Source organism: Canis aureus, chromosome 19, assembly GCF_053574225.1.
Source record: "Canis aureus isolate CA01 chromosome 19, VMU_Caureus_v.1.0, whole genome shotgun sequence".
Lineage (NCBI taxonomy): Eukaryota > Metazoa > Chordata > Mammalia > Carnivora > Canidae > Canis > Canis aureus.
This window is the reverse complement of record NC_135629.1, coordinates 8,949,214-8,976,524: the sequence shown is the minus strand read 5'-3', so window position 1 is coordinate 8,976,524 and position 27,311 is coordinate 8,949,214. Positions and strand designations below refer to the sequence as shown.

The following is a 27,311-nucleotide window of genomic DNA, read 5'->3' as shown; positions in this document are numbered from 1 at the left end:
TGCTCCCAGGGTCTCAGACGATCTGTTCTATCATCCCAACCCCAACCCCTTGCTTATTTCCTCCAAAGCATTTATTATGATGGACAAGCTCAGTGATTTTGCTATTTACTTGTTTGTTTGTTTGTTTTTGCTTGTCACCCACACTGGAACACAGGACCCACCAAGGCAGTGACATTGATTATTTTGTTCATTGCTGTGTCTATTTCCAGGGCCTACAACTATATCTAGCACATAGTCAGTGTGCAAGAAACGTCCCTTGAGTCAGTGGATAACCATGCCTGGTGCTTAGGGGGTGTCCACGACCCTTTGCAATGTTTGCCTAACTTCAGACTTTTCTACTCTGCAAAGGAGAGCAAGCTGAGACCCTTCCCTTAAATCCTTACTGCTTGGCCCCACATCTACTGGAGGAAATTTCTTCTCAGGGAATATATGGCAAAAAATAAAAATACACATAAACTGAAAAACATGCTAGCAAAAAGTCATCATTTCTAGCACTTTTCAGGGACAAAACTTTTGGACAGACAGACATCATGCGTCTCAAGATCCTCTGAAATTTTAATACAAAAAATAGGGAGAGGGAAAAAGATCTATGATCTGAGGGCATCTGGAACATATTGAAAGAACAGGGGTTTGGACCAGGCAGGCCTGGGTTCAGATGTCACCCCTGCAACTTGTTGGTGAGTGACCTTGAGCTTACTGTACCTCGGTTTCCTCATCTGTAAAATGGTGGTAATACTGAAATAATATGTGGTTATTTAAAGGGCAAGATCTCCTGGCCACATCTCATGCTCAGAATTAAACCCCAAGGCAGGGACCCACCCCAGCCTCAGCTGGGGTCTCCATTAGCCTCCCATCTTGTGGCTGCACTTTTTTGTTACTGTGCGTGGCCTGAAGCATGGCTGGCTCCCTGAGATAGTAATTGTTAGGACAATTTAGGAAAGCCTATGCCGGCGGGGGGGGGGGGGGGGGGAGCAGGAAAGCTGGCAGTTCCAGATCAAACAGTCAGCTGTCTCATGGGTCCATCAGTAGAACATCAGAGGGACAGTTTTGCAGCCTGGCCTCACATTAACTGCAGCAGTCAAAAAACTGATTATTCCAAACCCTGGTGCTCACTTGCTCAACACTTTCTCCTGTCTGGGTAATTAGATCTCCCAGGACTTCAAGAGGATGCTCGTGGCTCCATGCCACCTCATGCGTCCTTGCGGCTGGCAAGGGGGTGGCAGGAGGTGCATCTTTGCTAGTCAGATCACAGCCCCTTCCTAGCTAGTACCTTCCCCCAGACCGGACCTCTGGGTGGGGATGAAAGGCACATACCTTTCCACATCAGAGACAGAGGTAATGCAGGGAAATCGGGCCAGGGCATGTACAGGGGGCTGGGGGATTGCTGGAGGCTTTGGCCAGGGTTAGCAGTCTCTGATATTTCTGTGGTCCCTATGCTGAGCTGGGGGGTGGGTTCTGGCTGGGGGGAGGTAAACTGAGGAGTCTTCAGGCTGCATACATGCACACATGCATGCAATAATCACTCACGGTTTCATTTACTTAGAATCCCACTAGGTGCTTGGGGTTTCAGAGGCAAAGGAAACTGCCCCTGCCCTCAAGAAGCATAAAATCCAAAAGTCTAGGAAGGCGCCTTCCTACCCACCAGATACCCTACAGCCATCTCTCTCAAGTGGAAGAAAAATGCTTTCGCCTTTTAGGAGTAAAGCCAAAGTGTGGGAATTTACAAAGCTACCCTCAGTGTTCTACAATTTGCCTCTGCAGGGACTTTTTATTTTTTCTTCCCTGCAATGGTGCTTGCCCAGGATTTTCCTCACATGCTTATTCCCCTGGGATTGGGCCAGTTTTGTGACTCCTTTTCCTTACTGAACACTCAGAGGTCTCTTGGGACTTGGTTCTCTCCCAGCTGACAGCTCCACGCTTTAACAGACTAGGGGACTCGTTTTCTGACGCTGTGATTTCTCCAAATACATCCCAGCAAGAAAAGAGGTCTGGGGGAAGGGGCACAGGATTGGGAAAGTTAGTGGACTCAAAGATGGGTCTCTGTGACCCATCACTGGGTGACCTTGTGCAAGTCCTCTCTGAGCCTCAGTGTCTTTACTATAAAGTGGGAGGCTGAACATGCTTATCTCCCACAGCAGCCATGATATAGAAGGAGACCATGAAGGGTTATAATGCCTAGCGGAGTGCCTAGCAGAGCCCAGGAAATGAACACAGGGGATCTGAAAGCACTGAACCGCAGGAGCCTGACCAGAACTCACCCTCAGTCAAGCATGGGGATCCAGCACATTATTTGAGGCTCAGGTTAAATATCACCTCCATAGGGAAGCCCTCCCAGACTGCCCATCTCAGTCACTTCTCCCATGGGTGCCCTCAAAGTCCTTATCCACCTGATACGTTTTCTTGTTCATTTTTTTGTTTCTATATTTTTTGTTGTGCTCCTATAAACTTTGTAAGGGTACGTATCTGTGTTCACTGCTGTATCTCCAGCACCTAGGACAGCATCTAGCATCACTAGGTACTCAATAAATGCTTCTTCAAAGGATAGACGAATGAAATGAACGCAGTGATTCTCAGCCAGAGGATGGGGCATAGCCCACCAGAGGATGTGTGAAATTTGGTGGGGGTTAGTAAGGGTTAGGGCATTATAGTCTCAACATTATAATTATCATTAATTTTTAGTTATCTTTAATTTTTTAAAAAGATTTTATTTATTTATTCATGAGAGACACACAGAGAGAGAGGCAGAGACACAGGCAGAGGGAGAAGCAGGCTCCATGCAGGGAGCCTGATGCAGGACTCGATCCCAGGACCCCGGGATCACGACCTGAGCCAAAGGGAGACACTCAACTGCTGAGCCACCCAGGCGTCCCAGTTATCGTTAATTTATTCTGTTATCTCAAAATGGCATCAGTGGAACAGCAAGTTCTGTAGTTTTAAAGGAAGCTCTAGGGCCTCTCATCTCCCGTGGGCCTGGAAGCCTGTCCTTGAGGATCCTATAGCAGGGTAGCAGCTGGGTCATGCCTGGTCCGCAGGCCACAGTGAAGAGTTTAGATTTTGTTCTAAGAACAGTGGGAACCATTGGGTTTTGAGTAAATGGTGGCACAAGTAGATTCATATTTAAGTTTATTCAGGCCATAATAGGGAGAATAACTGGAAGAGGAAAGGATAGAAAAGGGAGGGGCTTATACATACATTATTCTCGTTTTATTTTTCTGGTAACCTGGTAGGTAGGCATATCTTTTTTTTTTTTTTTTTAGGTAGGCATATCTAGGCCCACTTTTCAGATGAGGAAACTGAGGCTCAGAGAAGGGCTGTAATTCACCTGAGGTCCTGCAGCGAGTGAGCTGAGTTGCAGGCAATTGATCCTCGGTTGGTGCACCATGCCCAGGCCCTGCCAAACAGCCTCCGCACCCTGGGCCTGGGATTCAGGCTCATCTTTTATAGCCTACAACACTCAGACCTGGAGAATGTTACCGGCGAGAAAGAGACAGGTCGGTGAGACCTGGAAATCAGGTTCAAGTTCATTGGCAGAGCATGGGTCTGCCTGGCCCCCACCCTGGTCCCTCTCTCTCATATTTGGGGTTGAGATTCAATGTGTTTGGGAGCAACTGGAAACTCCCAGGCATCTGGGCCAGAGTTCCAGCACCACCCCATGGGGAGCACGGAGCCCTGGGGATGCCCTCTGCCCCCCAGGCCCTTTGACAGACTGCTAGGAGCATGAGGTATGGCCTCATCCAGGCTCAGAGTTTTACTCCCATTGATGTGAGGCTTGGGCAAGTGGGTCACCCCTTCTGCACCTGTTTCCTCATCTTCAGTGTCATGTTGGTGTACTGCTTGGTACAAGGTGGCAGCTGACCTGGGTATTACTGCAAGAAGGGGCAGTCAGTCTAAGTCAATCTCAGCCTGCCCAAGTTGACCCTTCTGCCAGCCACCAAATGGTCTCCAACAAGGCAGCAGCACTCCTTGGGTGGGGATCTGGTTCTTCACTTTGGACATTTGTGGCAATGAGTTGGGGATATGTGGCCATAAGAGAGATCTAGCATCTTCCTGGAGGGTCAGTGGGGCTCCTTGGTAAATCATGGATTCACTGTTTCGGAGGCCCACTCAGCAATGTTTTGACATTAGTTCTAAGTCCTTAAGGGCACCTGCCTCATATCCGGGTTGCTCCAGACCCCTGAGGCTCTCCATTCACCCTTACCTACCCTTAGGGGTACTTGCCAAGACTCTACCTTAAGACACGCTTTGACTGGGGATGTTTATGTCTTCTTGGGAAAATCTCTAAGGGTGGGGTCTCAGGTAGTGTGACAGGAGGTCTAGTTCATGTACTTCCCAGGGTGGAGATGTGGAGCAGATGAGGCTGCTCTCAGCCCCTGTACCTGTCTCTCTGGGCTGGGTCCTTTGCTTTGCTGCTCTCAGGATTAAGCCCTGGATTCTTTTTAGAGACTCTGAGACTTCAAGCAATGATGAATTAGAAAAATAACAAAAATGATATCATAAGAGAAAAAAATACAACTTAAATTATGAAGGAGAAACAAAAGCAGGTGTTGCGTTTTGGCCATCCAGTTGCTTTTTCTTCCTTGCTGGAGAAATTGAGTCTCTTCCACGGGAGGAGTCTGGGTGGCTGTCCCTCAAGATGTCCCTTTCCCCCACTTCCTGCCCTGGGGGAGGCATGTGACCAAGCCAGGCCACTTGCAGGCTGTCTCCTTGGACTTGGAATCAGTGATGCACTAGAGTCAGCTCACACCTGCTTGTGAGAGCCAACTGCTAAATTTTCAGATATTTTTGTGAGCTGGCTATTCAGCAGCCGTCACTACAACTAAATGATACAAACTTGCACTGTATATAAATTATATTTGAAAAGGCCACCAATACCTCACACTCATGCCTTCCTAAATATTTTACTAAATGTCACTATAATCTGTTCTCTTGAATAGATGTCTGCTGCAGTGGAAATACTATACAATGGTGTGCTGCTGCACATCTGTTCCCAACTCTGCATTCAGTGCCACCGTGTTGGTGGCAGGGTGGCAGTGTTTACACCACAGAAAGCAGCACATGCTGCAAACAAGGACTCCCTCTCAGCCCAGACAGCTGCACGTTACACCTTCTCCAGCACAGCCTTGCCTGGAATCCTGAGTAATACAGGGACCCAGACAGCTGGAGTGGGCTGTTCCCCATCCCATTTCCCCAAAGGGACGCTGAGGCTTTCAGTCCTGCCACTGACCCTCACATGTCTCAATTTCCCTCCAGGAAACTGAGCTAGGTTTTCTAGCCCTTGCTCCAACTTAGAGCATTCTGACCAGGGATCTTCCTCATGCTGCTCAGGAAGCCTGAGTTGCTTACATCCAGCATGCCTCAGGGACCCATCTTAGAACCACATCCCCGCAAATGCAGAAGGAGACACTGAGAGAAAAACCATCACCTCTAATCTCACCCCTTAGCCCCAGCACCCACACCTTTGGGATGCTTCCTTTATGCTCTTTTCTCTTGCATCAGATTTGGTGAGGCTGTTGCCGTGGTCACTGGAAAACCCCACTGTTTTTATATCACCTATTTCAAGACCTCATTCACGCTGCTTCATGATCTCTGCGACTACCATTTTCCACCATGCTCCATGCGGCACACGGAAAAGCTGAAAATAGGCTTCATTCCTCTCCTAATAGTGGGCATTTAGGAATTACCTTTTTAAAAGATCACACAGGAAAAAAAATAAAGTATCACACAGAGATGTGGTTTAACAAGTTGAGATTGGGGGTGCCTGGGTGGCTCAGTTGGTTAAGCATCTGACTCTTGATTTGGGGCTCAGGTCACAATCTCAGGGTTATAAGACTGAGCCCTGAGGCACCTGGGTGGCTCAGTGGTTGAGCATCTGCCTTTGGCTCAGGTAGTGATCCCGGGGTCCTGGGATCAAGTCCTGCATCGGGCCCCCCGTGGGGAGCCTGCTTCTCCCTATGCCTATGTCTCTGCCTCTCTCTGTGTCTCTCATGAATAAATAAAATCTTTAAAAGAAAAAAAAAAAAGACTGAGCCCTGCATCAGGCTCTGTGCTCACTGGGGGGTCTGCTTGAGATTCTCTTCCTCTCCCTCTGCCCCTCTCCCCCTTGCCCTGCTCACACACATACTTTCTTTCTAAAATAATAAAAATAAAATAAAATAAAATAAAATAAAATAAAAAGCTGAGACTATGGATCAGGGCACTTGAGTTCTCATTTGGTTTTGTGCCAGATGGCCGTGTGAGCTTGGGCAGGATTTTTCCTTCTCTGGGCTTCACTTTCTTTAAACCTGTGTGAATGATGATGATGGTAATGAGAGTAATAATAATGGTCTCCATTCCCTGCAGGCTTCCTGCTCTGTGCTCTGTGTTCTTACACGCAGCTGCTCATGTATTCCTCACAGGGACCTGCGAATAAGTACTAATTCACAGATGAGTAAACAGGTTCTGAGAGGTGAAGTCATTTGCTTGGCACAGCACAGCTAGTAAGTAAAAGTGGCACAGTTGGGATTCAGACCTAGGACGTCTGCTATCTAACACTTAGGCTGCATCGCTTCTTCCTAATGCCCAGCATGCGACTGGCTCTTGGAGCCATTTGTGCCCATACGGCAGTGAGCTCGTCTGCCCCCACTGTGGTCCTCGTCTGGTCCCATTTATGTTCCCACCTTACAGGAGAGAAACTGTCTTCAAGGGCAGAAGTGACTGTCTCAAGTGACAATGTTTTTGGGTTGAACTGTGTCCCTCCACAACCATAAGCTCCAGTGGCTCAGAATATAACCATGCTGGGAGATGGGGTCATTGCAGAGGTGGCTAGTTACCAGTTAAGATGAGTGGGCCCTAATCATCTATGGCTGGGGTCTTAAATGTGGACACAGAGATGCATGGGAAGATGATGTTAAGATCCAGGGAGAAGATGGGTATCCACAGGCAAGGAGAGAGGCCCTGAACAGACGCTTCCCTTGCCTGACCCTTTGATCTTAGACTTCCAGCTTCCAGAACTGTAGGACAGTGTGTTTGTATTGTTTAAGTCCCTTGGTCTGTGGTGGTTTGCTATGGTGACCCCCAGAAAGGAGCACAGAGGCAGTGTGGGGATGGACTGGAGAGCCGGGGGGCCTGGGGAGAAGGGTGGATGCACTGGGAGCAGGGAGGAGGGACTCTGCCCCCTTTGCCAGGTGTAGGGATGACTCAGGGCTCCCCAGCCCTTGGAGCTATGTGCTTGGGCATGTCCCTTTCCTCCTGGGCCTTGGTGTTCCCATGTGCACCCTGGGTAATTGCTGGATGGTCGCTGAGAGCTGTTCCACACCTGTGGTCCTGGAGGTCCGTGAGTCCCTCAGGCCTTTGTTCCATCTGCTCTCACCCCATTGAGCAGATGTGGGTGATAGGGGATTGTCCCAGGGGATGCTCCATTCCACTGTTCTGTCCAGTAGATATTTCCCAAGATCTCATCCAGCACCTTGCCTTTAAGGGTGTTGCTCTTTTACTATCCTCCTTGAACCTCTCCTGACAACCTCTACGTCTAATGGACTGCCTATCCAGTGTCAGACACCCTGATCGCACCCTACCTACAGGTGACCCTCTCTGCCATCTCCTGTTTTGTCTGTTGCCTGCTCCCTTAGGAGCTGGTGTTCCTGAAGGACCCGTGCTTGACACTGCCCAGGTGAGCTCATTCCTGCATGTTTATTGAGTGTACTCCGTGCTGGGCACTGTTGTAGGTGCTAGGCTACAGCAGCGAACACCACAGGCCCACATCTCTGCCCTCTTGTGGCCGACCTCCCCCACTGGGCAGGTGTGGGACTTGTGAGCAGAGACAGGACTTCTCTGTCATCTAGGTGCTCCACCTCCAGGCCTAGCCTCTCTACAGGGTTCCATGCCTGCTGTCCTCTCCCCCAGGCCCCGAGAGTGCATGATGCCCAATACGAACCTTTTGTTTCGCCCTCAGCCTTGCTCCTCTCCTGTTGGCCAGTCTCCTCCATGAGCAGCCAGCTGCTATCTTAAAAAGAGCTGCATCGACTCCCTTCTCTCCCTTGACCACCTATCACAGGCTGAGTCCTGCTGCTTGGCGCTCCCTCCTCTCTATTACCACCACCCTGGCCAGGTCTAACTCTGTCACCTCTCTCTCAGAGGCCTGTCCTCCCCTCTGCACTGGCTTTATCCCCTGAGATATCACTCCATTCCAACCAAAATCAGGCCTGGGACATCTGGGTGGCTCAGTGATTGAGCGTCTGCCTTCAGCCAGGGGCGTGATCCTGGAGACCCGGGATCGAGTCCCACATCGGGCTCCCTGCGAGGAACCTGCTTCTTTCTCTGCCTGTGTCTCTGTCTCTGATTTAGCAATTCAGCTAAATCTTAAAAAGATTTAATTTATTTATTCATGAGAGACACAGAGAGAGAGAGAGAGACAGAGACACAGGAGGAGGGAGAAGCAGGCTCCATGCCAGGAGCCTGACGTGGGACTCGATCCCGGGACTCCAGGATTGCACACTAGGCCAAAGGCAGGCGCTAAACCGCTGAGCCACCCAGGGATCCCCAATAAATAAAATCTTAAATTAAAAAGTCAGGGCTGCCAGACCACTTGTCTTGAGCACAGCGTTCCTCTGCTCAAGAACCCTCAGGGACTCCTTCCTGTCTCTTAATTTTAGCCCAAACCTTTGGCTCAACGTTCAGATCCTGTTATAGAGGTGCATAATATGGGCTCTAGGGTTGCCTGCTGGTATTTGAATCCTAGATCTTGTACCCATTGGCTGTGTGACTATGGGCAAGTGATTTAACTTCTCTGTGGCTGAGTTTCCTCATTTGTTAAAAAGGGGGGTAATCCCAGTGCCTCCCTCATAGGGTTGCTGGGAGGATTAGATGAGGTAATGAATGGTGTATGTAAAGCTCCCAGGATGGTGTCTGGAAGATCTACAATGTTCAGTTACCCTTAATTATTATCACGACTTCTAGTTGCTTCCTCCCCAAGCTCCAGCCAAATGGAATGAATGGCTCTTCCTTTTGCACATCTTTTGCTTTGCTTCTGCTTTTTTATCGCTTCTGTCCACACCATTCTCTCTACCAGGAGTGCTCTTCTCCATTACAAACCCTGCCTATCCTTCAACATCTTGCTCAAATACTGCTTCCTCCATGAAACCTTCCCAGATTCTTCAGCTAGATGGGCTCATTTCTACCTCTCAACTCCATGGCATCTTGTCCAAAGATGTCCCACAGAAAGAGCAGAGTCTTTGCTGTTCAGAAATAGTCCCTGGGATCATTTTCTGGGACCACGAACATTTCTAGGGGGCCTGACTTTGGGGTGGAGGCCGATGCTGGCAGGGGGGTACTAGGGAACTATCAGCCGAGGCACTAATTTCCACTGACTATAAATAACTCTAGGTCTGAAACTACAGCAGAGGCCCGGGTTGCGCCAGGAGGAGTAAGATAATCATTGTGCGGTGAGGGGGGCCTGTATAGATAACTGGGCCTCTCATGTGACAGGCGGGTCTGGAGGGAGAGGCTGCTTCAGCTCTCTCAAGCCTTGTGGGAACCAGGCTGGGTGGACCGCTGAGGTTGCCCAAACACCCTAGACGGTCCTGCCTACAGTTACTGAGCAGCATCTCTCACCCCTCGGCCCACTTGGCAGATGAGCAGATCAAGACTCAGGGAGGCAACATCATCAGAAACAGGTGTCAAGGCCCTTGGGCTTCTGGGGGCCAGAGAACTTTTGCCAGGGAATGCCCACGGTCTTTGGAGGCCAGTGTGTAGGACTTGGAAACTGTCTGGTAGGGAAGGGCTGGGCTGGGGCTGGGGTGAGGGGGCGCAGGCAAGGCTGTGGAAAGGCTGGGGTGGAGCCTCAGCAACACTCCCAGGATTCAAGGCCACTGTCTTCCAAGGAGAAGAGGGAACTGGGGTCTGGCTGTGAGTCAGCCACTCTTTGGCCAGTCTGATGTCTATACTGCTAGGGGCGCTGAGGCAGTGCATTTAGAATTCTAGAATGTCTAAGCCTGGAGGAGCCTCAGAGATCACCTGACACATCCATGCTCTTTATTTTCCAGATGGGGAGAATGAGGCCTAGAATTGCGGGGTGGGGTACACAGCCTTTAGAGGGTCTCAGTTAAAAAGGGCCAAAGTTGGGGCGATCTGCAGCTCAGTGTGTCTGCCAACACAGGTCAGTGGGCTGAGTGCCCTTTCCCTGCGCTCCCTGGGGTCCCAACCCGTGAGGCCAGACATTCCTCTCCTGGGGCCCCACTGTGGGTATTTTCTCATGGAGTCACCGATTGGTGGGGGCCCTGGGGGCTGGCTGCCACCTGCTCCATTCTTCAGATGTAAAAACGGAGGCCCCAACCCAGGCTTTTAGATACTCTGGTTTACTGCCTTCCTCCAATCTCCTCAAGCGTTTTCAAAATTTTGCTTTTATTTTTTAAGACTCTTTGTTAAAAAAAAATCTTACCAGATGCTTCAGCATGCAAAACAGATTAAAAAAAAAAAAAAAAAAGGAGCTGCTTTGGTACATGGTGGGGCAGGAAGCCAAGAGCTTTATCTACTTATCTCCTTGTCCCCTGGGGCAGCTCTGTGGAACCCCAGAATGAGAACCACCTTTCCAAACCCTCAGTTTCCCTGCACTCAGCAAGTTCTTGGGCTCTTTTGGCCCACGGAGAGGGGCTGTACTCTCCCTCCCTCCACTCCACCCCACCTCATGCCTATTTCACACTCTCAGGGACAGCACAGATAAATATAAATACCTATTACCTAAGCTGAGTCTGCAACACAGCATGAAGAAGCCAACTAAAAGTCACAGTCCACAGAAATCAATCCCTAGTCTGTGGGCTGGAGTTCTCTGCCCTTTGCGATACATCCTAGGCTGCAAGCACAATGAATTCCTCATTTCTTCCCATGGACATCCCAGGTCTTGCCTCAGGGCCTTTGCTCATGCTGTTTCCTTCACTAAGAGTGTGCTTCCCTTCCCATCTCTGCATATTCAGCTCCTCCCTGTCCTTTGAGACCTAGCTCAGAGAAAGCCTGTCCTGTATTTGTCTCCAGTCAGGCATGGGTCGGATTGCCTCCTCCTATGACCTTCAGTACACTCCCTCTGGCTGTAGAGTTATTTTTGTCAGCAGGAGGCAGTAGATTAAAGAGATTATGTGTGCATGTTCAGGAGCCAGCCTGCCTGGGGACCAATCCTGGCTGGACCTCCTATTACTAGTGCTGCTCTGAGCCTCAATTTCCTCATCTGGAAGCTGCGGATATGAACAATTCCTGTTTGAGAAGATGAAATAAGGTAGTTCCATGGATCCTCAGCAAGAGCCTGGTCTGCAAGCATTCAATATGAGTTAACGAATCTCTAGGGTCACAGCTGTAACTGGCAACATAGCTAGACTGGGAGAGTCTTCAGGGCAGGGGAGTTTACAACCCAGCTCTGCACCCCCCCTTTCCTGGAAATCTTTAGGGCGCTCTGGATGGGGAGGGGTTCAGGAGGGGCTCCTCCCTCCTCTCCCCTGGCAGGACTGAGGCCCTGGCCCTGCCCCTGGCTGCCCTTTCCTACTGGCTCTTGCCTGCTTCTGTGACTTTGGAGTTGCCTCCTGTCTGACATCCCCCCTCTCCTTGCTGCTGGTCCTTGGATGGACAGGGAATGTTCTGGAAGGCCTATCCCTGTGTTGGCTTTCCCATCGGTCTTGCATACAGCCACATCACACAAACACTGTTCCTGAGCAGCATGCAGGACATCTCTTCCCAGAAGAGCAATGTGGCTGAAGCCATTGTAAGTGTGCAATACATAAGTGTTCAACAAGTGAATATGTGTCAGCCTTGTCAGCCTACATCTCCATCTGGCATGACCAAAGCAGGGGAAGCAATGGGACACTCACTGAACACCTGTATCCATGGGTTCTGGGAGGTGGGCATTATGATCATGCCCTTTATAAATGGGGACACCGAGGCTCAGGGGGATGCAATGACTTGTTCAAAGCCCTCCATGGTGGAGTTGGGACTCAAAGTCAATGCTCTTTGCATTCTTGAGCAAATTTAGGCACTTAGTGTTTAGTGCATATTTATTCTGCAGCACATAGATGAATTAGGGCCTCCTTTCTCTGCAAAGCGTTTGTGTTCTATTCAAGGGGCTGCTGTCAGGACCACATGAGGCCGGGCCCTGATGAGTTGGCACACAGTAAATTATAGCCACTGGGTAGTTCTGGGATGTGGGCTTTCTGCAGTGGGTCTGCATAGTGTGAAGCCCACCTGTAAATGCTCCTCATGACTACTTAGAGCCTCCACTCCCTCCCTGGGGGCCTGACTGCACAAAATACCCAGGAGGCCGAACAGCACTGTTCAGAGAACAAGAAGTCCGTGTAGTCTTGCTGGAATCTACCCAGAAGCCCTTTGGTCAGCGTTGGGTCAGGTCATTTCGCTAACTGTTCTGTATTCTTCTGGCCACCCCCAGGCCTGCAGAACTGTGCCTAGCACACATTCTGCTGCCCCAGCCTGGGAAAATGGACAGCATGTATCAATCAACATGTGGGTTTATTTTATTGATGATTCAGAAAGATGTGATGGCATTCTGGAAAACATCCACACGTGATTCATCAGACTTTCACAGAAAGCTACTGCTTTTAAGGGATTTGTTTTTCCTGGTGATGGCAGTGGGGGGTGTATAAGCATTGCAAATCAGATTTTCTTTTAACCCACAGACTCATGTGTGTTGCTTGAGCCCACTGATCTGCTCAGATAAGCTGCGTTTCTCTTCTCTGATAATTTAAACCCAGCTTGTCCCTAAAGTCACACAGAGAATCCTCAGCATAGAATAATAACAGCTCACAGCAAAATAGCACCTGCCACATGCCAGGTACCAAGTGCTTTATGCATACAACTTGGATCCTCACAGGAACCCTAAGAAAGAGGTACCGTTGTTGTCCCACGTTGCACGTGAGGAAACCGAGGCACAGAGGGGTCCAGTGTTCCACAGCAGGATAAGCAGTGCAGCCACGATTTGACCATGACACTGAGGTGGCCACGTCCCTGCAGGGACACTCGTCATGTACCTACTTCCTGTGGATGGTCCCAGCTACACCTGCTGCACCGGTGTAAATGTTAACAGTGCTGTGGTTTGGCTATGAGCACTGCATATTTGGTGCTCCTGAACCTGCCTTCATTTCTCAGCTACCCTTTCTCCCTATCCAGGCCAAACTCTCCCCATGGGCAAGAGCACCCCTGCTCTTTGCCCACGCCCTCCCCCAGCACACAGAGGGGCCTTCCACATAGGAGGCCCACAAGCATGTGTGGCTTGTGCTTCCATCTTCCTCTCCCTCCCACAGCCTCCGTGTAGCCTGGGCAGACTGACCTGCACCCCTCTGGGATGAGCGTGGGACGCCCGGGTCTGACCTAACAGCCCATCCCATCCCCTAGCCACAGGAATTGGGTCAGGAATGCCCACGTGATTCCAGGTGGCCCAATGAGAGTTTGCTCTGGGATTTAGGGGAGGGGACAATGAGGAAAGAGGTGCCTTTGGTTGCTGTGGGGGGAGAGACTGGGGGGGCAGGAGGGGAGGGTATTAGCCTGAAGCTAACAGGGGGAGGGCCTGCCTGAGAATGAGGCCAGCAGGGAAGACAGCAGGTGACAGGTAGCAAGACAGGGATGGACAAAGCCCTCCTACAGCGCTGGAGGCCCCCCCGGATCCAGCCTTGCCTGAGGCCAGGACTGTCCTGGCACCTTTCAGTTGCACAAGCCAGAGAATCCCTTTTTTGCATAAGCCAGTTTGAGATGAGTTTCTATCAAATAGAAAATGGATAGAAAATACTCAGTGAATACTGGAAAATGATTCTTTTGTAGAAAACTTTCAAAGGGTTTTTCAACTCACTGTCTCCAAATGGCAGAGGTTGAAGTAGACGAGTCCCATTTCACAGATAAGAATATAGGTCCTGGGAGTCTAAGTATCTTGTCCATGGTCATGAGCCTGCTTGGTGACAGAGGCGAGGCCAGAACACCCCTCTAGCGTATATGCCTTTCCCTTCTCCACCCCTGCATGTGTCTGAGAAGGCAGCTACATTTCCTCAGCCTCATATATTTTGATGAACTTCTCTCTTCCAGACTTCACATCTGAAAAGTCCTGGCTTCTAAGATGGAGCATGGGCCACTTTACCCGAAGACCCCGGTGAGAGGCGTTCTTGTGCATCTCGGGCCATGAATTCCCCATGTGGACGCTGTATCTTAGCAGTTCCCAACCTTCCCCTGCCTACGACATTGCTGGATCTGTGGCTGCCTTGGCTTCCCCATCAACCTCTCCTGGCCCCAGCGATGCTTGGGGAGATAGAGCACATGGAGAAATAGAGCATCATGACAGACAGAGGACCCCCTCCACCCACCCACCCATAGCCTGGGCCTGGGGCCCAGAGACACTTAAAACACATGCTGCCTTCACACCCTCCCCTGTACCCAGCTGGTGGAGCCTCTGTGGATGATGACACAGGCCCTGCTGGGTTCCAAGAGGCCTTCTGGTTTAACATCGTGTTTATGCAAGACGAGGCACCTTCGTCCCCAGGATCCACTCTCCTCTCCTTCCTCAGCCCCACTCTCGCCTCCACCTGGGCAGGCTGCAGGATTCATACAAAATTAACCGGAGGTTCCGTTTCACAACATGCCAGTATCCAGTTCCCACCCCCCTGCTGCTGCTCTACCTCTTTTGTTCCCCTCTGTCCCCCACCAGGAGACACACAATGCAGGGAGCACCCAGCAGGACCTGTATGAGTGGCCCCTTCTGACAGCCTGAGGTGCAGTTGTCAGGAGGTGGAGGACTGGGGGCATGTGTGCCAAGTGGCTCAGGGCGGTGCCTCTCTTGAGCATTGGGAATTGAAGCCAATTGTTCCATGGGTGACACAGTGTCCTGTGTCTGGTCCCTTGGCTGCAGCCTTCCATCACATACAAGGGAGAGGCACCAGGGGCATCCCCTACCTCTTCTGTCTCCCTCGCCTCTTTCTGTGAATATTTGTTTGAGCCCTCAGGCATTGTACCAGGTGCTGAGGACACAGCAGAGAATGACAAACAGCTCCTGCCTCTGGGGCCTCATGGGCCACCCCAATACCTATCACCCATCTTTCCAAACTCATCGCAAAGCAGCCTGCTCTGGGAAGCCTTCTCTGGTAGCATATTGACCTTTTGTTTGGTACCATCTTATTTATTTATTTAAGTTATTTATTCATTTTGGAGAATGGGAGAGGGAAGGAGGAGGAGAGAAAAGGCGGGGTGGCGGGGGGAACTTAAGCAGCCTCCCACCAAGCACAGAGCCCAGCCCAGGCCTCTATCTCAGGGCTCCAAGATCAGACCTGGGTTGAAACTAAGAGTCAGATGCCCAACCAACCACCCAGGTGCCCAGGTACCATCTTATTTAATTGCCTATTTCTTTCATGGGGACAGAGCCCATGGATGTTATTTTTTTATACGAAAAAATTGGCTAGGGATGCCTGGGTGGCTCAGTAGTTGAGCGTCTGCCTTCGGCCCAGGGTGTGATCCCAGGGTCCTGGGATCGAGTCCCACATCAGGGTCCCCACAGGTAGCCTGCTTCTCTCTCTGCCTGTGTCTCTGCCTCTACCTGTGTCTCTCATGAATAAATAAATAAAATCTTTAAACAAAAGAGAACTATTTGGCTCTAATAATTACAATGATAATGAACATCATTTCAGAAGTGTCTAGGGTACGCCGTACACCACATGAAGCCCTTCATGTGGATTATCTAATTTCATATTCATAACATCCCCATGAGGTAGATAGCATTGTCACTCCCATTTCACAAACAAGGCAACTGAGGCTCAGAGAAGTTAATTGAATTCTTTGTGTGTCCCTTGAAAAGTAAGCAGATCAGGATTTAAACCTGGGTCTTGGGCTCTACAGTTCTATGCTGGAAGGGTGTGGAAGGAAAGGAAGCAGTGGAAGGCATGGAGAGCAGGACGTTGCCAGAGTGGAATGGAACCAACAGGAGAAGAGGGAAGTAATGATGCCAAGATTGGAGACGTGGGCCACCCCTGGCCTACAGGGAGCCAGGTCTACCCCCTGGTCATCAGCAGAGTCAGGCCTTTGGGGAAAAGGTGGTAGCTGAGCCCCTGGCCTGTGGTGGCAGGAGGTGGTACCCCAGGTAGGAGTTGGTTTCTCATGGTGTCAACCCTCCTCTATCACTTGCAGAGATCTTTTTGCCTAAAATTAGCTGCATGTGAAGAGGAAGGCTAATTTATGCGTGGCCTGGAGCAGTTTCCTGTAGTGTGACTCAGAGGCCGGCTCCTTGCTCACGTCAGCAGACCAGGGGCACAGGGTGTTGGGAACAGCCAACCTGAGGCCCCGCCTGGAGCCGGCCCAGCCCTAGACCATGTGGCTTTTAAGCTGGGGGCCAGGGCTGGAGGACCAAGCATTTGTTGAAGCCAGAAGAGGGCCAAATAGGGCATGAGGGCTGAACACGAGTGAGGATAAAGAAAAGTTCCCTGGTGGCCCCAAACTACTCAGGCCCTTGCCAGACAGAAGGCACCTTAAGAGGACTGTTCCCAGGTGTACATGCTTGGCTCAGGCATGAAGACACATCTGAGGATGGTGTCCAAGGCAGCTGTGTTCAAAGCCTGCTCTGATGTGGAAGTGTGGTGACCTCGAGCCCTCATGCTTCTCATCTGTGCAATGGGGGTAGCAACACCTGCTTCTAGGAACACGTGTAATAAGAATGCAAAACAGCCCAGTAAAAAGCATCACACCATTCATGGACATTGGCTAGCATTCCAGAAAGGTCAGATTCCACCCTTTCCAGAGAACATGACTGCTACTTCCAGAGTTATGATAACCATAATGAAAACAACAGCAACAAGACTTGAGATTTATTGAGACTTAGACACTGGGCACTTGGCCTAATCTCATTCAATGTTCACAACCTATTTTACTGATGGGGAAATGGAGGTGTTTAGTCTGTGGGCCTGAATCCTAACACATAGCACTATTTATGGGCCAGGCATTGTTCTAAACTACTTCACTTTGTCCTCACCACCCTATGAGACAGTCACTATTTTTATCCCCATTTTACATATGAGGAGACTGAGGCATGGAGAGGTTGATACCTTGCCCAGAATTCCACAGTGGGTAAATGGCAGGGCTAGGATTGTAGCATTATGCTCCTCTGCCTCTCCCCAAACCCCTTCCAGCTCTAACCTGCACCCCAGGAGATCCTTCTAGGGACCAATGCAGCAGGGGCTCTGGTTAATCCTGCTACGGGCTTTCCTCCTTCTCAGAGATCTTTCCCATCAGAACTCTCATCTGGTCCTCAGGAAAAATTAGGAAACCAAGGCCCAGTGGGGTCAAACAAAAGGTCCCAAAGCAACATGGCTGCCAGGCAGCAGAGCAATTTTTAGAGCTCTTATTATTCCTTCCACCACAAACATGAGAAAACCAAGTCTCCTTGACTTTCTGCATAATACCTACCTTTTTGCAGGTCCTGGCATCCTGTGGGATTCCATCAAAGAAATGCTGCCATGCTACATGCTTTTCCTTCTCTTTCCTCCATAGCCAAGTTCAAGTGCCTTCTTCTCCCGGAAGCCTTCTCTGACCTTGTCTGCCTGCCTGCCTCACCCTCCTCTGAGCTGTGGGATCCCTGCTACACTTGGGCTGGATTATGTGCTGTATTTGGCTGCTCAGCAGTCTGAACTGCTCCACCCTCTTCCATTCCAGGTACCAGACTGGGCACTAGATGTATATAGAGGAGCAGGACAGGATTCCTCTTCCTCTTCCTTCTGCCCAATAGCAGATGACCTGGCTTTGGTCCCCTTCAGCAGAGCTCCCTGAAGGTGAAACCGTCTCTCTCCTGAGATGCTAGGTCTGCTCATTTTGGCAGTTACAAAAAACCCCCACACCCATCTCCAAAGAAAGACACAATCAGGCATCTGTCCCCTCTCCCCTAACGGCCCAGCTTCCTGCTTGCCCATCCTCTAGCAGCTCCACAGCCTGTGGCTGCCCCAGAGATCTAGGGAGTCAGCATCAGAGCTTGGATTTGGGACAGCTGGACACAACCCAGGCTGGTGACATGGGTTGTGGAGCTGGATTTGAACACACGGTGGCAATGTTGTGGTCTCATGCTTATACCCAGATGAGGGGGCTCTCTGGGCCTGGGGAAGGGAAGCCAGGGGCTGGGTGGCTGGATCCTAAATCCAAGCACTGTGTTCAAGTCTCCCACGCCTACCTTCCACAGGTGAGGTTTTGAGGCGCCGGCAGATGGCTTCAGTGTCACCATAAGTCTCTTTGATCTTGACCACAGCCTCGGTGCCCCGTAGCTCCATGAGAGAGCGGAGCTCTTCCATTGTGCACCCAAACTCACCCCCATGGCTCGACTCATTTCTTTGGTTTTTGGAGTAAAAATCGCTGTTGGTCATGTCACCCATGTTTGCTCCAGTCCCTGTTCGGGGTGGGCCCGAGAGTCAGCGCTGGACAAGAGACTGCTGGGCGATGGCTCCGTGTGACTGTCCTTAGCACAACCTCACTGGATGACTGTGGCTCCTGGTGGCCGACTTTGGGTTCCAGGAGGGGGGGGTGGTTGAGGTGGGCTGGCGACAGCGGTGGTGAGCTTCAAGGTGTATCCCTGGGCACGGGGCAACGTCCAGGGGCCAGAGGGGCTCAGGGCTGCAGACCCAGGAGTCTCCATTCAGTGGGGCCCATGCTGCTCCCTGGAGCTGGCATCTACATGGTCAGGGGTGGTGGCTCCTGTGGAGACAAGCACAGAGTGGTGACAAGGGTCAGGCACTGGAGACTTCATGGGACAGGTGCTCAGGAAGGCCCAGGCTCTGTGTGTTTGTACACACACAAACCATCCCAAATAATACCCACTACATACACACATACCCCATAACACACCAGCACTCACTGTGTATCCAAATATACTAGAGCCCACCTGGGCACTCTACAATATACCACCCCTGGGACATAGCCTGATGGACCCCCATAATACACCATAACTCGCTAAATATTTAACACACTGACTTCATGACATGTGCCCTGGTGCACACACACCCGCTGACATACACAGCTCAGGGTGCTCTGCAACACCCAACCTTCCTACTTTTAGGGCCCACCCCACCACCATACACACAAGCCAATACATGAGTCCCACTTCCCACACACCCTGGTGGACACCCCTCTTCCCTCCATAAACACTATCACACACAGTCAGACTTCTAGGAATACATCTTAACATTCCCACCCCCTCTCCTCAAAAATACCTGTGCTCTGAGTCTTGTTTACACACACACCAGGCTCTCACAATCTGGAGCATAACACTATCCCCAGTGCAGTAAGTAATACCCCCTAAGTAATACCCCCCAGGCTCCCCAGCATTTATGCTTTTTCCATCTGTGCCACCTACATCTGCTTACATGTTGTTGTCCTCACTTTAGTTTCACAGGCATGGGAATGGGAGAAAGCTGCCCACCTTCACCTGCTGTACCCAACCACATTAATCAAGGCCCTTGGCCTGGCCAGAGGAATCAGCTCATGCATATTCACCAGGACATCACTGAGCCCCAGCGTCCAGCCCATTGCCGCTCCCGCCCCCGCGCCCCCCCCCCCCCCCCCGCCCCCAGCATGACCTGGGGTCCATGGAGCCCTCACCTGGGGGCCCCCACAGTTCAGCACCACAGATAGCAGCCAGGATGTCCCTTGGGGAGTCCTGGAGGAGGAGGAGAAGGAGGAGGGAGCTCCGGCTTCTCCCTGCCGGCCCGCCCGGCCACCCTTGCAGAAGTGTGGCATCTGCGGGGCTGCCAGGAGAGAATCCAATCCACCCCGACACCCAACACCGGTGGCCAAGGTCCCCGGCAAGCGTTGGGTGACAAAAGGCCTCTGCTGAGCTTGGCTGGGCCTGGCATGGGGACTGGCCCCACCCAGTAGGCACAGACAGCTGGCTATCCTAGGTCTGGGACAGTAAGTGGGAAGGTTGGGGGGGAGGGGAGGAAGATGGGATTGAGCCCCACCCTCCCAGCTCCAACTCCTTCCCCTTGTTCCCTCCCCATCTCTTTGCTTCATTGTCCTTTCCTTCTTGCAAAAAAGTGCTGGAGGCATTTTAGAGTCCATTTCATTTTCCCAGTAAGGAACTGGAAGTTCAGAGATGGAAAGGAACTTGTCCAGAGCCACACTGAGCAAGAGGGGAGAGAGTCCGGAGGTGGGCTGGCCTCTGGATTCCCAGCCTGGTGCCTTTTCCCCTTCCCCTAGGGGGCGCTCCCTCCTTACTCTCTGGAGAGCAGGGTCTCATGGGTGAAAGGTGCTTGATGGCAGTGAACAAGATAGGCTCTTGAGTCAGAGCAACCTGGGTTCAGACCCAAGTCCTCCCAAATCCCTGGGCAAGTCCCTACCTTCATTTTTCCAAGGCTTTGTTTCCTCATCTGTAAAATAATAATCATTGTCCCCTGTCCTTTTGCTACCTTCCAAATGATTGGGAAATCATTATAAATCATGTTCAAATTCACTGTGTTTCTACCTGGGTTATGGGGCTTCCCAGCCATGGGTCAGGGGGTGCTGGAGCCACAGGAGAAAGCTGTTGTGCCTTACAGGAGGGCACCTTCACTCAAGGATGCAGTAGGAAGCCCAATTCTTACCCCGAGAGCAATAAGCATCTTATAGAGTGGAATATATTGATGCTGCAAGCAGAGCCACAAGAAACCAGAGAAAGAGTATGCTTGCGGGGGGGGGGGGTGTCCCACCCCTAGTCCTATAGGAGCACTCATGGTCCTTGGCCATCTGAGCATACACCACCCCAAAACCCATTAGTTTTGACCCCAACAGTGCATCCCTATGAGGAGCAGGTAAGGAAGGGACCAAGGATGCCTTGGTAGAGATGCCATAGAGGTTAACTACAGGGGCTCTAGAAACTATATCTCTGGGTTCAAATTCTAGCCCCTCCACCTCCCAGTAGAATGTAAAGCGAACAAATTTTAGTTTCATTTCATAAAAAAGGGAGGGGGAATAATAGTATTTACCTCATAGGTATTATGAGGCTTAAATGAGTTGTTTCATGCAAAATATTTAGAACTGAACCAAGCACATGGGAAACATTCAGTAATTATTGTGATTATTATCAATCCATACAGGCACTTTGTGGGATAGGTAGTCTTGTTATTCCCATATAACACATGAGAAAGCTGAGGCCAAGAGAGGTGAAGCGACTTGCCCAAGGTCACATAGTGAGTGCCAGAGCTGGGATTTGAACTCAGGCAATCTGGATCCAGAGCCACACCCTTCATTAGGACACTGCTGCCTCCCCTGTGAATCTCTCTCATGGGGTTCTTAGGATGCATAAATGAAGTGCTGTCTGTGAATGCAAGTGCTTTGCAAACCACAAGCAATTTTCTAGACCCGAGGTGCTGTTTTTTGTGTGTCTCCCTGCTACCTGTGCCATGGCTTACAGGCACTGATAATTACATCTTGGGCAGCACAGGCTACGAGAATTGTTAGCAGTAATTATATTTACAATCAAAATAGTAGGCATGAGCTAATGGACTACTGGAGATCTTAACTATTATATTAAGATGAACGATGATCTTCAACCATCTATCTACCCATCTACCTATCTGTCCATCCATCAATCCATCCATCCATCCATCCATCCAATCATCCATTCAATAATTGTGTTTTGGGGCACCTACTCTGTGCCAGGCACTAGATGATCCAGACATAGTTCCTGCCCTCCAGAAGCTGGCAGTGGGGAGGAGGGGTAATTAAATGAGTGACTTCTACAATATGATGGGTTTGCCATGATGAGGAGTGACAGTTGCTATAGATATCCAGAGAAGGAATATCTTATCTGGGCCAGGGTATCAGGAAAGATTTTTCATCTCAGTATGAGTAGGGAGTATTTCTTTCCCATGTAAGTTAAGCAGGATTTAAGCTAAAAGATGAACAGAAAAGAAACTCAAATATACAATTCTCTGCTACTAAAGGGTTGGGAGGGACACAGTCAAAGGTGCAGGAAGGGATCTGATGTTTGGAGGGATGCAATTCTGGGATAACAAAATTAGTTAAAAATCAGAAGTCTGCTTCTGTAGGTGATTGATCTTTAACTCCCTTCTTTGAAAACAAAACAAAACAAAACGCTCTTCTTTGGGATTTCTCATCACGGCTACCTCTTGTGATGCAGCTCTTCCCCCCACCCCCTCGTCCCCTGCTCCTGCGTCTCATGGGTGCATGCATGAGACCACCCGTGTTCTGGGCACCTTGGTTTGTCCTAACTTGCAGGGCTCACTTTGGTACTTGAACTGACTGTGGGATTTGCTTGATCCAAGAGTGTGAATCCACTGGCACAGAAGCACCTGTATGATACCACACAAATGATTTTCTGGCAGACAGAACTGAAGCCCTGCTAGCTTGTGTAGAATCGTATCTGTCATAGGGCACTCTCCACTATCTGGGCCTTCCCCGCCTTGACAATGGCCTGTCCTATTCAGCACGGTGTGCTTTTCTTGGGGGGCCTTCCCTGACCAACCAAGACTGTGTAAATGCTCCCAACTCCAGATGTCTTTGGTATCATACTGCACATCACACTTTATTGATTGGACCCACTTAGTGGTCTCCCTTCCTCTGGAGCCTAAGAGCTCTGTGTGGGTGGTAGCCATGTTCTGTTTTGTATCTAGTATGGTGCCTGGCATTCAGAGAGCACTCACTAAGTGCTTGGTGAATGAATGGATCAGTCTTTGGGTCATCTGTCCCTGGAGGCATGACTTTAGACAGGTCCTGAAACCTTATTTCCCCATCGAAAAAATGGAGTAGTGGTTCCTATTCCATCTATGTTACAGGTTTGCTGGGGTCTGAAAAGATATTAGAATCAGTTTGAGATACATCCCCCGCCCTCCACTTCCCAGTTTCTCTTTGTTGTAATGACACACGGGCGGGAGGCTAATGTTGTGGCAGGCAGCTATCTTCTTAGCCGAAGCCCACCAGACTCTGATCCTCTCGCTGCCTCCTGCGAAAGCCACATGACTCAGTGGTCTAAGGCTGAGGGATTGAATGAGCTGTGTGACCTTGGAGAAGTCACTTAGCCTCACTGGGCCTCATCTGCAAAGTGGAGTCGACCTACCTGTCTTACAGGTTATTGTGAGGACTCACTGATACCTTTGAAAAAGCTGAACCAACAGCTTTTTCAATCCTAACTGAAGGATGGGAGCTGCTTTCGGATGCAAAACCCTTCTGTTTTAAGATATGCTGAATTTAAATGCCACCTTAATACATATTTTTAAAGTTCCCCTTTCCTCTGAATTGTCAGTAGTACCGATGACAGATGTGAGGGACCTAGGTCCCATTTGGAGATCTTGGGCTTTCAGTGTGGCTCCTGGCCCGGAACAGACACTCTACAACCCTGGTTTCCGTACCTCTTCCTGACCCCCTCCCACCCTGTTATTAGCAAGTGCACCTCTCTCATGGTTGTGATGAGATTCATTTGCAGCCAGCACTCAACATGGCAGTCACCTCTGACCAAAACAATGGGCACACAGGCTGGTATGGACTGAATGTGTCCCATGAAATTCGTATGTGGAAGCCCTATTCTCCGTGCACCCCTATTAGGAGGCGGAGCCTTTGGGAGGTGCTTAGGCCATGAGGGTGGAGCTTTCCTGAATGGGATTCATGTTCTTCTGAGGAGACATGAGAGAAATCATCTTTCTCAGCCATGGGAAAACACAGTGAGAAGACAGCCATCTGTAAGCCAGGAAGAGGGCTCTCATTAGGAACTGAATCTGCCAGTACCTCAATCTTGGATTTCTTGGCCTCTAGACATATGAGAAACAAATTTCTGTTGTTTAAGCCACTCAGTCTATGGTATTCTGTTATAGCAGCCTGAGCTAACTGAGACATCTGCCTGGGTAGGGCAGATAGCCAGGGTCCAGAGAGGTTAAGCAACATATCAGGGGTCACACAGTCAATTGGGGTCAAAGCCACTGAAAAGCCCTTCTCTGTTTTCTAAGCTCTAGCTGCATGACCTTGGCCATACCCTTTTTCTTCCTGGGACTCAGTTTCCCCATGTGGAAAGTGAAGGAATTGGACGAGTGCTCTGGGGTCCCTTCAGGCTGTGATGCAGCAGGCCCTTCAGAATCCAGGAGAATGTTCTGATAATATTAGATTTATGCATTTTGGTTTCATCTTATTAGCATTTAAATGACTGTATTGTTACATTTCAATGACTCAAGAATAGGTTAGTGGCGCCTTAATAAAAAGTCTTTGCCAGAAGGGATGCTGGCAGAGGAAGGAGCAATGTTTTTTTTTTTTTTTTTTTTTTTGAGTTAATTTAACAAAGAAGGAATCTATCTTTTGAAGGAAGGATTAAAAAAAAAAAAAAAACAAACCACCAAAACCCCAAACCAACAGCTTTTTCAATCCTAACTGAAGGATGGGAGCTGGGACAATTACAAATTAAATATCTGCTAAAAATAGCTTTCGGATGCAAAACCCTTCTGTTTTAAGATATGCTGAATTTAAATGCCACCTTAATACGTATTTTTAAAGTTCCCCTTTCCTCTGAATTGTCAGTAGTACCAATGACAGATGTGAGGGACCTAGGTCCCATTTGGAGATCTTGGGTGATGCCTAGTGCTGCCATTTGATAGTTTTGTGGCTTGGACAAGGCTCTGAACTCCTCCTTGGGTCTCATTTTCCTCCTCCCTGAAAAGAGCCAACTAGACAGCCTACTTCATAGGGTTTTGTGAGGACTAATCAAGATAGGTCTTAGCCCAATTCCTGGCACAGAGGAAGACCGTGGTAAATGGTGACTGTTCTTACAATGCTAACTTAACTTACTCCCTGCCTCTGTCCTCTGCTCACCCATGTTGTCCCTCACACTGTGTCCCTTAGCTCAGAACTCAGACCAACTGTACATTAGCCACAATGCCACTAGCACTGCTCTGGAGGCTGGGGAGGGTCCTAGCTTGTATGGTTAGTCTCCCTCTGCTCTGGGCCCAACTAACTAGTTCCCTTGGGCCAGGACCTTTTCTTTCCTTTCCTAGATAGAAATTATGACCTTTCAGTGTAGGGCCTCCCTGCCCTGCTGATGGGAACCTTCCTCCTTGCTGCTGTCCCAGGGAAACGGGAGAACTCAGCCAGGCAGCTGGGGGCAGAGGGACAACTGCTTCTCCTTCAGCCTCATCTGGAAAGTCATAGTCCCTCTGGGAGACAGAATGTCCTTTATGTGTGTGCATGTATATGAGAAGGAGAGAGCCTGATGGACCTGGAGTGACTATGTGAGTGTGAGTGTGTATGTCAATGTGAGTCAGGGTCAGTGTGAGTGTGTTATGGTGGACATTCAGCACAGCCAGTACACAGTCTGGGGGCACACCTGAGTCAGAAGGAATGTGAGAATGTCGGTGTTGGAGGTGGGCCTGGAAGTGACTTCATGTATGTGTGTGTGTTAGAGGGTCCCTGTGGTGTGTCAGCAGATGTATACTTAGAGTAAGTGACCCTGATGGACATAGCTTGCTGTGCAGTTTCCTGGAGTATGTCAGCATGAGTGTGTGTCTGTGAGTGTGATTGAGGCAGAGATGTCTGTATCCATGTCTGTCTGTTAGTGTGCAAACCCCACGGTATATGTGTCTGTGTATGCATGCATGCACGAGTGTGCATCAAATTTGACAATGATAAATTCAGCTTGGAATTCTCACAGTTGGGGAGAGAGAATGAAGAAAGAGGAAGGGAATTGAAAATGAATACCTCAGAAGTGAATTTAGTGCTATTTTTAGAAAACTCCTATCCTGTTAACCAGAAAAGGAAAATCTAAAAAAAAAAAAAAAATCCCACAGAAACAGCCACGCATCAGCCTTGAAGGCACAGATGGCAGAATCAGGGCCAGGGGGTGGGCTGTTAGGGACCTATGGTTTCTTGCATAGCTTCTCATCCTCCTGTTATCTGGCCTGAGGGAGGGTCAGTTCAGCTCTTAGCTGCCCACTAGGGTTAACTCCCTGCACTATCCCCTGTTGTCCAGAGGAACTGTCAATGGTAGATGGTAGGAAAAACCCAGTTTCTGGTCCTATAGGCTCCTCATGTACTCACTCATCCACCCTGCATTCCATCCACCTTTTCCATCCATCCATTCATTCTTCAGCTGTCCATCCATCTGTCTGTATACCTCTCCAACCTTCCATCTGTTTATCCATCTACCCACCCAATAACTCTGAGGAGGTGCACCTGTCCTGGGCACTGGGATTCTGAGGAGGGCAAGAGAGATGCTCAGACCCTCCTTCTTGCTGTTTTCAGTCTGCTCACTCTGCCACAAAGGGCCCCAGTAACCCCATGATCAGAATCTGCAGGCTGAGTCAAACAATTCCTTACAACTTTTGCTTCAGATTTTGGGATGATGCAACCCAAATGGCACTTGCCTGGGAATCAGATCTTCTGGGTCCCGATCTTGGCTTGACCATTACTATTAACAGTGATTGCTAGCAAATGCTTCCACGGGCTGCATAGTGTTACTGTCCCTTCCTTACAGGTGAGAAAGCTGGGGCTCAGAGATGTTACAGATGGCCAAGGCTACATGGGTAGGATCTGGCATAGTTTAAGTTTGGTTGTTCAAGTTCAAAGTCTCTGTTTTTTTTTCTCTGTGTCCCATTACCTTTCACCAATTCACAGTATGGCCTTGGACCAGTGCTTTCTCCCATGTGCCTCAGTTTCCTTTTCTATAAGTAAGTGGGGAGGTTGGACAGATGCTCAGTTTCAAAGGGACATCTTACTTAGTGCCATCCTTTGAGATGCTCCTTTCACGTGATACTTGCTTCAAAGGGTATACACACGGATGTGGGCCTCTCTACCATCCCACTGTCATCCCCAGCAGAAGTGGCCACCCAGTTGTAGGCCAAAGAAAAGAGAAATGCCATAGAACCTGGGAGTCACAAGCTGATCAGAATTCATTTGCTACCACTGACATCTCCTGCCGGATCTTGGGTCTCTGCAGAGCAGTGTTTGCCTTTCAAGATTTGTATTCTTTTTGTGCTCCTTGTTTAGAAGTCTTCCCTTAAAAAAAATCTTTGAGAGTTTTCTGATAAAGCTAAAACAGCAAAGTCACTAGCAGATGGAGGCAGAAAACCTAGCTGAGGTAGAAAAGTGTTGGGTGAGACTTTACTTTGGGCTGCAAGATGGGACATGCAGTGAGAAGGTTGGGGATGGTGGCTCTACCTGGGATAGACCAACTGCTTTGGACAGTGTTCTCTGGTTTCAGCCAAATGCTTTGGCCACCTCCCCAGACTCATCATTCACCCTGTGCAACTCTTCCTACAGATATATTGAACTCCTTAAGGCCCTTTTTGCAGCCCTAACTGCCCCAGCATCCAGATCCTAACTGGCTGTAGTTTCTTTTGTCCTCTCCTGTTTTCACCTGCCTC

The 27,311-nt window shown here is 49.8% G+C and overlaps 1 protein-coding gene across 11 annotated transcripts in view; it reads right to left on the bottom strand.

The window, feature by feature from the left end:
• The window catches only part of ATP2B2 (ATPase plasma membrane Ca2+ transporting 2), a 371,101-nt gene that overhangs the window by 102,453 nt on the left and 241,337 nt on the right, over nt 1-27,311 (bottom strand). For all 11 annotated transcript variants that reach the window (XM_077857845.1, XM_077857848.1, XM_077857846.1 and 8 more), the window contains one exon: nt 18,155-18,672. In XM_077857845.1, the coding sequence (XP_077713971.1) occupies nt 18,155-18,353 (199 nt within the window). In that variant the 5' untranslated portion in view covers nt 18,354-18,672. The remainder of the gene's footprint in view (nt 1-18,154; nt 18,673-27,311) is intronic.